We start from the raw sequence: 15,638 nt of genomic DNA, 5'->3' as shown, positions 1-15,638 counted from the left end.
CGAATCCATGTTCCAACTGGTCTGTAAAAATTTTTCGTATCCCTGCACAGGCATTCTGGTTGTTCTTTAGTAGGATCTATCAATGTTTTAGATATCCAAGTAGGAATTTTGATTATTCTATGCAGAATATTAAACTAAACTAAATTTATAAGTTGTTGTTATTTGACTGTATCCAGATTCCAGATTCCAAGGCTCAAGTATCCACGCACATGCACCCACAAAAGAAAGAAACCTAAATGTTCCAGGCCTCTCTTTATACTCCTAATTATTCGTTCTTATGAAATTGGAAAATACAGTCACATGCCAACTTCACTGCAAAATTATTTTTAATCTAAAAGCTCTCGGGAACCACACCACTCCACAAACATCACAAGTACCAAAAGACTCGTCTGATGGAGCTCTTGCACTGTTGGAAACTTCAAGGAAAATGTGGCTTTGTTTCCTAATGCACCCACAACACTAGGTGAATCTACCTGGTATGGAACATGGTTTCTTAATTGATTTGGGTTAGGGACAATTTTTTGTCATCCTAGGAGTTGGACAGTGTTTGTTCACACATTGTGGATTAGCTTAATAGAAAACAATTGCTAGAATCTTATCTTAGTTGCCAACCTGCACGACGTTGAGATCTCCAGAAGGTTGGATCGTAAAGTTTCTGATGAATTTATTCTAAGTTGTTAAGTTTCATTGAAGTCTCAATTTCCTGTGCAAATAATGTTTGTACTCATTTCTTTTGTGCTTTGATCTAAAATGGTTCAGTAGTAAAGCTGATCATGGGTCAAACCTCAAGTCTAAACTATATCTATTTATAGTTGGGTTTCGGGCCAAGCCTATTTAAAATTTGATATTTTATATTCCTAAGTCTGACCTATGATCAGCTCTATTTAGTAGTTAATCTGCCTAAAGATAACGCACATAAAGGAGATCTATTTACGCAGCATGACATTCCTTGCAACAATTTAGGGTTTTTTTAGTCAAGTAGCCAACCTCAAGTAAAATAGCATAGTTTAATCGAAGCCATTCTGTATCGATCGGTAGGCACAAATCAAACTTCTATCAGATGAATGGTGTTCTGATCCAGACTTTTTATAACATGGACCGTGCATCTGTATGATCACGAACAAGCAAACCAGACAGACAGATAGATAGACAGACAGGTAGATAGAGTCGCAAGACATGGATAAACTAGAAAACATGACCTGTTTACCAAGTAGATACAAGAGAAACTCAGCATAAATTGTGCATTCAACCAAAAGCCCCTCTTCAATTGGTTGCCTTCATTGGCTATTCCAATTCAAATTTCCACCTCCTTCAGAATCCAGAAGAGCCCCACTATCCAAATCCAAGATCCCACACCTTTTCCTTTAAGCTCTCAAGTCTCAACACCCACACCAATATACAACATGTAGTTAAAGAAATGAAGGGTGGTATTGTTAACTAATCTAAGCTCTCAACACTCACACCAATATACAACATGTAGTTAAAGAAATGCAGGTGGTTTTGTTAATATATACATATCCATGACCTTAGATGCCAAGTGCAAAGATGGAGCTTTCATCCATAACCTCGGAGAAGGAGGAAGGAGCAGAGGCATCTTTGACTCCCCATAAAGGGAGACCCAATTGCAGCTGCCTTCCCCCTCTCTTACCATTCCCAATAACGTTAGACAGCTTTTCACCCTTTTCCTTCTCAGGATCTGCATCCGCCCCCACTCGAGGACAAAAAGATCCGCAGCTAAAGCAATCTACCAACCATTAGCTCAAGGCTGGTCCCCAGCCTATGGCTCCTTAAAAGAACTGGCGGTCCCGGGGCCAGTCCGGGCTTTGATGCTCTGAGACATTGAGAGTGATTTGTAGTTTTCTTTTTGTTTTCTATCAAAAGTGATTTTTCTTTTTTCTTTTTTTTTTTGAAAATAGATTAGATTTGTGTTGCTAAATCCAATGCAAGCGGATCCAAATATACTACATAACTTTAAACTTTTCTTGAATATAAAAATTAATTTTCCTTTCATAAAATGTTTATCAGTAATTTGTTTTGTTAGTTATAATTATATGCAGTTAGCAATCAAATCTTATATGAAATATGGTTTTGATAATGTTCTATAATTTATTGCGTAATATGCTTGCGAAATGATTAAGCAATCAACTTATACATTTATTATATTTGTAAATTGGATTATTTTGACCCAATTTGACTTAAAAACTTCAATGGATTGAAAAAATTAATGTGAAGTCCGATCTGATTCAACCTAAACAGAATTGGATTGGGTTTAACTGTAACTTTTTTAAGATTTGAACTATGCCCATCCTCAATCCAACCCAATTCGTTTGCCATTTGAGCCTTCTCGACTAAAATAGCTTATGTAATCAAGCCTAAAAAATTTCCTCAAGGATTGGAAATGACGTATATAATGAAGAACGACCATGGAAGGAGACCGACAGCAACATTTCTTTTGGATCGAATCATGGCTGTTATTTGTACATTTGAATTTTGGACGATACCATGCGCATCTAAATCAATCTATATCAAGATGGCTTATGATGTTTCATTGTGTCTACCGGTACAGTGTAGCTTGGATGCTGCACCTCATATAATCATCCTTTGTTTTGACATTCCTAGCACCAGTTAGCACGCAAGGTAATGGATACCATTATTTCCACCCCATAACGTGGTTTCATGCAAAATATTTACTTAACAACACAGCGTAGGATTGGCTGGCCTCTATCCGAGAACCATGTCATCACAATGTTGCTTATTGTTGTGAGTGTGGCTGCAGCTAGAAAACTTTTGTTGAGGATTAGGTTATAATGTCAGACCTATCCATCTAAAAGCTCGAGTTTTGAGGTGAGATCTTAACATAATATTAGAGCCCATCAATCTTTCTTGCTTATCGAGATCTTCACCCTTCCACTTACTAATCCACATTATGCGTATGAGAGGAGGTGCCGAGGAATCATAGTTCTATTTTGGATAGGTTAGGAACCTTTTTGATGCTTATATACTTTTGGACTTATCCATATAAATGTTCGAGCTTTTAAATAGAATCTTAATTTGATTCCGTGGCATAACCAGCATGTGATCTTTTAGAGTTGATGCAAACGTACTTCTCAAAGATAATATTACAAAGCCCGCTGTGAAATCATAATCAACATTTGATTTCTCTTTTCTTGTTGATAGAAAAAAACATTAAAAATATTAAGTGAAAAAGAGTATACATCCCTATGATTTGGAGATATGTTATGATTAAAGATTCATTTGGTTCGCAGAAAGAATTTTTTCTCTCAGAAACTGATACTTAGATATATAATGCTTTGGAAGGTAGTTTTTACGTATTTGGTTGGCTATAAAAAATGGCACATTTGAAAATAATATATATTTGATGGAGCATCTATTTTTTTAAAAAATATGTAATATAAAAGATTTTACCGTATTCTATCTAAAAGCTTAAAATATTTTTGACAAAAAACAATTCTCATTTCTAGCCGATAAAAATTTGACCTTTTTTTTTTTATGTCGAGCTCCTTTTTTTGGCCAACTAAATTAGCCCTAATAGTTGATAGGAAAGTTGTTACTGGAGTTTTCAGCCACAATAAACCAAAGTGCATATCGGAATGAATTTTACAATCCCATATCAACAGTGACAAACTAATCAAACCAATGACCAACGAAAAGTCTCCCTGCCCGTCGTTATTTTTTTCCTCCCCCACCACAAAACATTCTCTTCAATCAACGTACGTAAAGCCTCCAAATGAGATTATGAAACAGCCAATGAGGCCAACGGCGGACCAAAAAATCCATCACCACCGTCCAACCCCAACCTCAGCGAAAAGACGCCTTCTCCCTCCTGGCTGTCCATCCCCCCTTCGTTCACCGCCGATTCGGTGTCCCTCGGCGGACGCGTATTTTGCTGTGGGCCCCGCTGCCCCAAAAGAATGGCAGAAATATTTCCACAAGGTTCCTTCCCCGCCCTTCCCTCTACTCTTCTCTACCAATTTTTTTTTAAAAGAAAATCTGGTACTTGGAATAATTTCATCTCCTCTTCTGTGGGGGAATATAGAGGGAAAGAGAGCTAGTTTTCTCTCTTCGGTGAAGTTTTTCTCCCTCTGTTTCCTTCCAAAATCCTTTGCGTTCGTGCTGTTCTGTCCTCCATTCCTTTCTTGATTCCCTTTTTTTTTCCCTCTCTATCTCTATCTCTATCTCTATCTCTATCGCTTTCTCGCTCTTCTTCTCTTTTCTCTTTCTATAATATATTATTTTGTGAGCCACATGCATCGCCTGTAGGGCCTGTCGCTTCAGAATCACAGATCAGAGGTTCCCGCTGTTCCATCCCTTCCTCAAGGAGGGAGGTGGGTTTTCTCCAAGAAACTCCCTCTTCGGAGCAAGATTTCCTTGAATTCGGCTGCTGGGTGGGCTCAAAATCGGATCTTTATTCTTGGGTTTTCGCCGGTTTTCCGCCTCTGGTCACCGGCGATTCGGAACCCAGTTCTTGGCGTCGAGTTTCATGTGTTTTTCCGTGGAAAGTTCGGTTCTTGGGGGAATGGGTATTGCGTTCTTGCTGTGATTGTGGTAAAGTTTCGATTTTGATCCTTTTGGTGTTCGTCTGATGGCCGGAATCGATGCTGCGAAGTATGCCCACAGCCCCGTCCACAGGGCGGTGCTCGCCAGGGACTACGCCGGCCTGAAGAGGATACTTGCCGCGCTGCCGCGGCTCGCCGACCCTTCGGAGATCCGGACGGAGGCGGCGTCGCTTGCCGAGGAGGAGAAGGCCGACCAAATCTCGGCGGTGATCGACCGGCGGGACGTCCCAAATCGAGAGACGCCGCTCCACCTCGCCGTCAAGCTCGGGGATGCCACTGCCACCGAGATGATCATGGTGGCCGGCGCTGATTGGAGCCTCCAGAATGAGCAGGGGTGGAGTGCTCTCCAGGAGGCAATTTGTACCCGGGAGGTGAATCTTGCCAAGATAATAGTCCGGCACTACCAGCCGCTAGCTTGGGCCAAGTGGTGCCGGAGGCTGCCACGAGTCGTGGCGACGATGAGGAGGATGAGGGACTTCTACATGGAGATCACCTTCCACTTTGAGAGCTCGGTTATCCCATTTATATCCCGAATTGCGCCCTCCGATACCTACAAGATTTGGAAGAGGGGTTCCAATCTTCGGGCCGACATGACTCTGGCCGGTTTCGATGGTTTTCGGATTCAGCGGTCTGACCAGAGCATTCTGTTCCTCGGGGATGGCTCTGAGGATGGGAAGGTGCCACCCGGATCACTGTGCATGATTTCTCACAAGGATAAGGAGGTGATGAATGCTTTGGATGGCGCCGGGGCTCCAGCCAGTGAATCGGAGATCCAGCAAGAAGTGTCGGCGATGTCCCAAACAAACATCTTTCGGCCAGGAATTGATGTGACTCAGGCTGTGCTGCTCCCACAATTGACATGGAGGAGGCAGGAGAGGACAGAGATGGTTGGCCTGTGGAAAGCCAAGGTGTATGACATGCATCATGTGGTGGTGAGTGTGAAGTCTCGGCGGGTCCCCGGTGCTATGACGGATGAGGAGTTCTTTTCGTCCTGCAATGAGAATGATGCCGAGAGTGAAGAATTTGAGGACATCCTCACAGAGGAGGAGAGGAAGCAATTGGAAAATGCACTTAAGGTGGAATCCCCGGATACGACTGAAGAAAGTCAGGCTGATGGGTTCATTGCGCACCGGCATAGTTGCTATGAGCAAAGGGAGATCCCGATTGATGACATGAGTAGCTGTAGTAACAGTGAGACTAAGCAAGAGAAAAAGGGTTGGTTTAGTGGTTGGGGAAAGAGGGGTCAGGCTCACAAGCAGGAAGGGCAGAAGAAGGTTGTGCCGCCAAGGAGCTCACTTTGTGTGGATGAGAAGGTGAGCGATCTCCTTGGTGATTCTCCTTCTAGGTGTCAGGGTAGGCCAGGAAGATATTCAGTGGAGGTTGATCTGAGAAGAGGAAGGGATAGGGATTCAAAAAAATCTGTTGCTAGTTTGGAAAATGGACATCGGCATAAGGAGAGCAGCAAGGAAAGTGAGTATAAGAAAGGTTTAAGGCCTGTTCTCTGGCTTTCTCCGAACTTTCCTCTTCAGACTGAAGAGCTGCTACCATTGCTTGATATTCTTGCAAACAAGGTCAAGGCAATACGTCGTCTGAGGGACCTACTTACAACAAAGCTTCCTCCTGGAACTTTTCCAGTCAGGGTATGAGACTTCAACTACATGATTTAGGCCTTTTCTTTTAAAAAAAATAATTTTAGTACGATGATTAACTCCAAACAATCACTATGTCCTTTGATCACACCTGTGCTTTACTATGATTTTTACAGCTGTCATGGGATATATTTGCATTATTATAGTGTTTCATTTTGTACTTGCTTTCCCGATTCTTCTGTAATACTAAATATCTCTCACTTATTGCGTGCTCTTGGTTGTATGGCATTTAGAAGTAGATAGGTGCTATATACCCACTTTAATATCTTAAATTGTTTTAATCGTCACCTGCTGAAAATAGCTTATGGAATGCAACACTAAAAGACCATGCCTTGTTGGAACTGAATTAGTTGTCCTACATGATTAATGTTATCAACAGAAACTTCAACCATTGAAGAAAATATTCATTTCTTTGCATCATGCTTCTTCTTTGATCAAACTGATGGTTATTATACCTTGTAGTTTTTGTCTCCTTTATAGTTCTTATTCAAACTTTTCTTTGAAGCAATTGGAATTGCTTTTGTCACTACACCACCAATGCACTTTTTAGTTTATCTATGTCAATAACATCTGTCTTGCTAGTAAATGTTGAAAGTGATTATAGAATTTGTTGGCATGTTGGTCAGTGAGTTCTTAATAGTTAATGGCAGAACAAACCCTGTGTTGTAATGTATCTGAAATATCTTATATAAAGTTGAAGATTCTTAAAAAACAACCCTGATCTATTTGAAAAAGAAACAACTTTACCATCGCAAAATCTTGGTCATCCTTTTGGTGATCATGCAATCGGTTAGAAGTAGAAAAGCTAAATACTTGGGTTGAATATGTAGCTATCAGTAAGTTACATGTCTTACAAGGAGTTCTTATTCTGATGCTGAATTTATGGTTCTAGTCTAATGGTCTCATCCTTCAAATTTTTTATTGTACTATTATTCTTGTATAAATGCAGTTGTAGTTCTCAATCTTGTGATTTATTCTATAATTGATGGGACAATGATGAGAAGTTGGTGAGAAGAAAATCTATGTAATGTTTTTTAGTTTTATGCTATAATGTAATGAAGCTAACCACCTCCTTTGGTCTTTAAGCCCAATTATTTTGCTTTGGGGTTAACTATCTTTAAATCTATTCCTCATGCTAATTTTGGTTCATTTTTGTTTTGGGATTTTATTTCAATTTTTTATCCATGGATGTAGTTGTATTGTTAGTCTTCTAATTGAGACTTCACTTTGACCTTGTAGAAATGCTTCTTCGGAACCTACTTCATGTTTGAATGTGGAGTGTTGTAACAATGATAAGAGCCATTCAACATTGTTGTTTGCTTAAGACTTATCACTACCTATTAAGGCTAAAATAACTGTAACATTCTCCAGATCCTTTTTCACATGTCACGACCTCTATATTTGCAAAATTTGGCCTTTCTTTCCACTTTCTAGACCCATCAATGCACATATGAGCAAATCTTTGTATTAGATTCTTGTGGATCTCCATGGTACAAGAGCATACCTTCTCATTAATTTTACATCACATTGTTCTTGATCAATACAATTCTTATGCTTCCTCTAGTATATTTACAATAAGTTGCCACTCAAACTCTTAGAAAGACCTCTTCACTTCATCCAACTTTAATTATCATAAGCATATTTGTTTCTATCTCTCCATTCTTTCTTAATGCTTCAACTATAGGTTAATATTGCTTACATGGGGAATCGAATGCTTTGATGTCACAATGACTGAAGATCAATTGATGTGCCCGATGGAAGGATGCATTGGATAAAAAAAAACAAAAAAACAAAAAATTGACATCATGCAATCATGAAAAAAATCCAGTAAGGTTGAAATATTATAATCAGTGGGATATTAGTGCATACTTGATCCATATCCATGCGTTTGGTGCATTTGATGAGCAAGTTGAAGTCTGAAAGTCAGTTCAAATCTTGACTGTAGCTGATGCCTAGTCTGAAAGCATATCTGAATGACTGATATTTCAAGGGATGAGGTGTTCTCTGGAATAGGAGGGACAAAGTGCGTTTTTGAATCCTAATATACCCAGGCGTTAGATGAAGAGATGAGATAAAAATACGGTTTTTCATGTGATGAAACCCACAAGGCTCAACAAACTTGACTGTTCCCTGACATACTGCCAACATGGTCTCCCATGTAAAAGGAGACATGAGCCACTCGAGAAACTCCTTGGACTAGATCAACCAGTCAAACCAAAGATCCTCCAAAAAAATGAAAATAGAAAAGGAACAAAATAGATGTTACCATGCATTGATCTAAGGTACTACCTATAACTTCGATATGCATGGGCTAGTAGATAGGGAGATCTGTTGATATGGATGACAGTATACAAAGGTGGCCCTATCGTTCTAAGATTTTAAAGCAAATAAGATTTTGCACTTAGTTGGTATACAAATTTTGTTATTTTGCTTAACTAATCAGATATCAAAATATGATCTTGTGTCACTTAAGTCAACTTTCTGGTCTTTTTAATCATGGTGATAATTACAAAGATGTGAAATCTAGATAGCCTCTCATGCAATGTTGCTTTCCCAGACCGGTAACTGAATGAAAATTTTAGTGTATAGCTGATAGTTGTTTCTATAGTTACTATAATCAAAGGATCTCGTAGACTCATACATCTTTTTCCTTTGTTATTTAGTAGGCCATTTAGAGTTGGAGTTGCAAGCATGGTTTTGGGGCAGTTGTTCTATATGAATGTAGGGATATTTGATCTTTCACAGCAGCATCAAAAGTAAAAAATGTGAGTATGAATTGATTGTTTGCATAGAGTTTTAGGGGGGGGGGGGGATCTGTTGAAGATTCCATACTGAAATGGGGGATAGGTACTATGAGAATTAACCTTGCCTTGGAAGAGTTGTATTTGGACTTTGGATCAGCAGGACCATCATGGGCTATGTCAAACTCAATACTGGCCTTCTGAGGTAGTCATAAGGTTGGCATAATGGCGGGTTCAACAAGAACTTGTGGATTTAGCAAATTTGATGCAGGAGTGATAACCCAAAAATAAGCATGCTGAAGAGCTGAATCTATGCGTACCTGCTGTGATATCACAAGGCAAACATTTCGATTGAATTTAACTTCAACCTCTCCATGGTAAAAAGAATGTAGGCTATGGTTATGTTTGGTCGCTAGACCACTAGGTTCTTAATCCCTGTGGCTCTCACCCTCATTCCTTTTGAGGAGGGTGGCTGGTTTTGCTTTGCATCAAAGGTTCATGAAGGAAAGTCTTTATCTCTTTTTCCTTAATGTTTGACCTGTTCCTTTTCCAGTGATATTTATATTGTATTGTCCGGTGGCGGAGCCTGGATTTTAAGTGAGGGTAGGCAAACAATGAAGCAATGTTGGAATAATCATTATCTAAATCTAGGACATTTGAAAAACAATGCTGCCTCGTGTTTTCTCAAGAATATTTAGTAGATACAACAGGAACATGCATCAAGTAATGGTCAATCAATAAAAAATTTAAACAGCATTAGAACTTGGAAAAAACAACGATTCAAATGTTATGCAATTGTAATGAAATAAATTGAACAATAAGAGTTGCAAGAAAATAAACAAAAAAACTCGAAGCATGCATCAAATATAACTCACATGTGCACTTCCGTTCTTCTTCTTCTTCTAATTTTTATATCCCATCCAGACAAAGTGAACAAGAAATCCTCACGAGATTATCCTATGGCTACCATGAAGTAAACATCTAAAAATTTGAGTGCCTCAAATATAGCACCACCATATAATGGTTTCATCCATTAACGCATGACAAAATGGATTAAGGACCAAATGACATTTCTGTGCATGCTACTTCATGTAAGGGAATCTTGATTCCTGAATTTCTGCATTGTACTTATAAGGTGTAATTGAAGTTTAAAAAAGATTTAGGATGGTCTTTAGATGCAGCTTTTTTCTCAAATTTAGAACTTAATGGAGTTGCTTGTGATTTTTTTGTAATTAAGAAACTAGAGTTTTTCTGTGTTTGTAGGGCTAGAGAAGTAAAGATTAGATTGGCAAGTACTAAATCATCTCTTGGAATTGTGTATCAGGCATTGATGTAAACGGACAACCTATGAAGCTCCAATCTTTGAAAAGAGCTTTTTCGGAGTAGTAATTGAATAACTTACTTATTTTGGAACTCTCTCTTCTCTTTCTTCTCTCTTCACCCTCTCTTTTCCTCTTGCTTTCTCTTTAAGAGGAGGCTTTCATAGACATCTATCATGGTCCTAGGATGTCATTGAACTTGTTAATCTGCTTAGATTCCTTAGCCTGTGTTAATTCTGGTTGTGGCTTCAATTTTAGATCATCTAATTGGTGTTGGAGTGTTCTTGACTCCCAAACAATGTGCATCGCCTTCATGTTGCTTATAAATTGCTGAAAGAGATAAGTAGCTTAACTTGATGATGTACCACTTTTGTGCTCTTTTTCCAGCACAATTTCATGATCGAGAAAGCTATGGGAATTCCCGTTTTTTAGAAAGTTTTGGCCTCCTCATCTTCTAGGGATGGCATCCTTGGATCTAATCCACGAAACCTGATTCACCTAAGGCTGATATGACAAGGCATGTATTCCTTTGCAAGACAGTTATGGGCCAATTACTAATGGCCTGCAATTTATATGGATCAGCACTCACATGATCCACTTGGTCATTTGCAATATGTTGAAAGTACTAAACTTTCATACTAATTTTATTGCTAGTCCATATTTGATGGTATAATTTGCTCTTTTAGCTGCACTACGAGGTAATAAAGTCGTTTATGCGGGAAGATAGTGAGCAGAGTAGGTGGGTCAGTTCTGGGTCACTGTTATTAGCCATTGCTGGATATTGGTTAACTATGATACCTTAGCTGGTAAGATCAAGTATAGCTCAAATCCATATGCATATGAGGCTAACCAACCCTTACAACCTATTTCAACCCTTACTACAGTATATGTTACCAATTTCTTCTATGAAACTATCACCTTTTCCGTTCTTTTGCTATATGTAGCCCATTAGGTTAACTAAAATCATATCGATTGTAGCTTAAAAAAAGCACTCATCTTTATAATTTGATAAGCTAAGGAGAATCCATTTTTGTGTACTTTTGACTCAGAAGTGATAAACATCTCTGACATGGGGTTTGTATGGATTCATGTTCTGATAGATTAGTCATGCAGATAAAAGATGCAGTGGCTTTCAACTTTTTGCTTAATCTTGATAAATGTTCCACATGCCGAACGATTTAGTTAATGCTTCAGCTGTTGTGTTTTTTAAGCGTACATAGACACGCCTATTATTTTAGATCTACAACATGCATGGACATGCACACACTGATGTCCGACTATATGCTGTGCTGTTATGAATCCAATTTTTGGAGTTTGAAGAACTCCTGACATCCCATACCAGTGACTCAATGAGACCCAATATAATTATCCAAGCAAGGGAGCCCTTCAATAATCCTTTTGCTAAGGTTGTTAAGTTCCCTTCATTATTAACTAAGTAATCTGATTTATTATGATTTGGGAGGAAGGATTTGAAAAGGTTGTGTTACCGAAAAATGATGCCTTTGATTGAAATTAAAAGATGAAGTGCATTCTGCATTTTCAACAAGGTAGGTGTTTCATTCTTGGTGTTGTCTGAGTACTCCAGCTTTTAATAAGTTTTGCAGTGTTCAGACTTTCAGATGCTTGGAGGTTGTTTGCTTTCCTGCATGTGAGCCTCAAATCATGGATCCCTGTTGCAGGTGAACAGATGCAGGTGTTTGGTTGCCTGCAACTGGGTCAGATGCAGGCAACTGAGTTGCACTCTGAGTCCCTTTTGTTGCATCTAGAGATGCAGCCAAAGGCCACCTCTTCAGATACAGGATCTAGATAATCATATGGGCTACTATTACCTCCCTCTCTCTCTCTCTCTCTCCAATAATCATATGAAAATAATATTACTATGCTTATAATAATAAAAAACATCATAATATTATCATGATTCTTATTATTATTAGTTCTTATATGATAAATAATAATTAATATCATAATCATATATAATATATTACATAATTATAATATCATAAGATAATATACTAATAATATGAAGTCAAACATAATAATTATTACTATAATTTGATAATAATCATTGTAATATATTACGTTATCAATACTAATTAATTATTAAAACAAAATAACATGATAATCATATTAATTGATTTTATAATAGTCATGATATAAAATAATATAATATAGTTTAATATAGTATTATATATTACATTATATAATAGTATATTGTATTGTATTGCATGATTATTATATTATATTTATTATATTATCTTATTGTATTTTCTAATATTATATTATATATTATGCATTATATTATATCATAAGATAACATTATATTATGCTATATTATATTATATCTTGTAGTATAATATTATAATACAATATGGTACAATATTATCAGCGGAAGTACTTACCACGTCAATTGCATAGTGATCACACCCTCTCCATGTTAGAGAACCAAACATTGGATTTTTGCAGTTGTAGTTTTCAGAGGCAAGCAAGCCAAAAAGACTCTTGCAAATACAAATGTAGCATTTGCAGGCATCTAGAAATGCAGGCAACCCCTTAGACACAATATGACCCAGTTTCCAAAATTTTCAAACTGTTTCTAATGTACAATTAGGGAGACTTGAAGTTTCAAAAATTTTGGGTGCCAAATAATATTAATTTACAATGACCGAACACTTCAAGTCAAGAGTCAGATTTTTTAATTCATTTTCTTCAGTATTGGAATAGTGAAACTTAATCTGTTAACAAAATATATCATTAACAGATTTGCTTTGTATTTAGGCTGCCCAATTGTATCCTTTGATATTATTATGCAATTATTTATCTGTACTGTACAGAAGTGTCCTTGTACCCTATTTTTCAGAGGTCGAGGTTATGGAACTTTGGGACATCTGGAGATAACATTGAAATGATTCAGGAGAAAATGACATGAAAGTAACAGAAATATGGTTTTGTAATGTTCTGCTTCTACATATATCACATTCTTCTTGCAATCCTTCGAGAACATCTAATGAGGACAGAACACAATCAGTAGGCTGAAGTTTCTTGAGGATTAAGTTAGCTTCTTTGAACTCTCTTAAGCAATGCCAACTACATTATTTGTTATGAATACGCATATGGTACTTAGGTTGCATCTTGTTTTTGTATTGTTTGTGTGAGAAGTTGTAGACATTTGCAGGTTGCAATTCCAGTTGTACCTACTATCCGGGTGCTGGTTACATTCACAAAGTTTGAAGAGCTCCAACCCTTGGAAGAGTTTGAAACCCCTCCTTCAAGCCCTGAAAGCAAGAGTCCTGCAGCACAGTCATCAAGCTCCTGGATTCAGTGGATAAGGGCACCTTACCGTCAGTCCTACTCCACAACATCAGGACCAAGTAGCCGCGTGGAAGATATCCAGGATCCTTTTGTGATACCATCTGATTACACTTGGACTACTCCAGAGGCGAAGAAAAAGAAGATGCAGGAAAGCAAGAGCAAGTCCAAGAAAGTAAAAGGCCACAACCAATGAAACCTTAAGGATAAAAATGTGAACTTGGTTAAGCATGTGCAGTGATGGATGCATTTACCCATGACCAGGTGCCGAAGCTAGGCTATGTCGGTGAAAGATGACTTATGATGCCCAATTGGAATTGCAAGCTTGGGCTGAACTTGGTGTGAAGTAAATTTAAGAAACCTTCAGGAATGGGATCTAAAATGGCAGGAACCACTTGTAACCAAATTCAATGTGTTTAAAATTTGTTGGAACATTCTTGCTGCTATCTTCCAGGACTAAAAAGCCTAAAGTAACAGAATAGTTTCTCTCTCTCTCTCTCTCTCTTTCTCTCTCTCTCTCTCTTACGAAGCCTGCTTTTCATTTATTGAACCTTTTGATTTTCACCATCTGTCTTGAATTTGATGGAATTCTTTGGAGAATTATCTGGTGGATGATCAAGATAAATTTCATGCTTGTGTGATGAGAATATGAATATTCGGCCACTCATATAACTGTTGTTTGATTAGGTTAGTCATGGACAAGTGCATACACTTATGGGGATCTTTAGGCTTATGGTAGTGTCCCAATGTTGAACACTTGGTCTTAGCTTTAACATTTATTTTTGTTTCTGTCAGACTCTTCAGAGTCTCTTAAATGACTGCTTTCCAACTACATGAATTTAAGCTGCAAAATTATATGTAATTCCAGTATATATCATAGGTTCCATTGCCAGGTTACCCATAACTAGAAGCCATGAACAATTTTGCTGGACAATTTGGCTGCAACGTAATAATAAATGGATTTTCTTGAAGGACAGCCGTAGCACCACAAAGTTCTGCTCTGCTTTCATTGAGGAACAGGAACAACATAATTCTGGCTGTCCTCCGGATCAGCGTTACCTTGTAATCTTATTCCCTCTTGTTTCCTGGTTTCCTTGTCCCACCACCCTTATTGTTGAGAAACTATTGCCTATACTGCATGACCATGTAGCCATGTACGCAGCCAATAACAGCCACTAATTTCTGTGGATTTTATTAATTAAGCATGCATCTCAATGCACCATCATAGGAACCAGCAGCCATAATTGGTTGTATAAGCTGATGCATGTAGTGTAGGCAATAATTTCTCCCTATTATCTTGCAATGCTCTTACCTCCTATCCTATGTTTCTTCTCTGTCCTTCGTAAACTTAATGAAGCAGGTGGAGTCTCGCGTCCTTCGTAACCTCAGTGAATAATATTTTTTTTTTTTTGAGAAATTGTGGATTGATGCTTCCAATTGTTAAATTGCCGTAATAAAACATGCAACTCAAGACTGCCATTCTCTCTTGACTGGTGTCTCCTTTAAGCTTATAGCTTGTTTGGATAATCCAACAGAATCTGGAGTGAATTTCTTGCTAGATTCGTGAACTAGGAAGTCCGTGCCCGTTCGAGCATAACCAATATCAACCAAACAACCTCTCAACCCGAATCATATGGAAAGGAAAAAAAGATCTCTATGGATACAAGCTGAGATATAAACTAGGACTTCGACCGCTCTTAAAAGATACAGGCTGGGCAGGCCAATAGGCCTAATTTCTGTAGAAATATCTAAATAGGCTCTTTTAATGTCTCAACTTTCTCGAGGCTTTAGCAAGCTGCCATGTCCTCCATAGACCGGTAACACAAGGCATCGAGACTAAAATTGTTATGATGAAGTACATATTATTTATTATGTGTGGTCACCTTTTTTTTCACCTTCTCTAGTAACTCTTTCTTTTTTTCTTGGATAACATATGGATGCAAACATAAGGAAATAATACAATTTGCTGTTTTTTTTTAAGCATTGATTTTGTTGTAAGATCTTGACTATGATGTGGTATAGCTCCATATACAGGATATCAAGAAT

At 38.0% G+C, this 15,638-nt stretch overlaps 1 protein-coding gene across 1 annotated transcript; it reads left to right on the top strand.

Moving 5' to 3' along the window:
* Window positions 1-3,830: 3,830 nt before the first annotated feature.
* Window positions 3,831-14,135, top strand: LOC103717939 (ankyrin repeat domain-containing protein 13C). The gene is made up of 2 exons (XM_008806526.4): window positions 3,831-6,217; window positions 13,459-14,135. Exons 1-2 carry the CDS (start codon window positions 4,604-4,606, stop codon window positions 13,786-13,788), a joined length of 1,944 nt encoding a protein of 647 aa, XP_008804748.1. The 5' UTR covers window positions 3,831-4,603; the 3' UTR covers window positions 13,789-14,135.
* Window positions 14,136-15,638: the final 1,503 nt, after the last annotated feature.

This window comes from Phoenix dactylifera, unplaced genomic scaffold (assembly GCF_009389715.1).
Source record: "Phoenix dactylifera cultivar Barhee BC4 unplaced genomic scaffold, palm_55x_up_171113_PBpolish2nd_filt_p 000578F, whole genome shotgun sequence".
In the NCBI taxonomy this organism is placed as follows: domain Eukaryota; kingdom Viridiplantae; phylum Streptophyta; class Magnoliopsida; order Arecales; family Arecaceae; genus Phoenix; species Phoenix dactylifera.
This window is presented reverse-complemented; position numbering and strand designations above follow the sequence as displayed.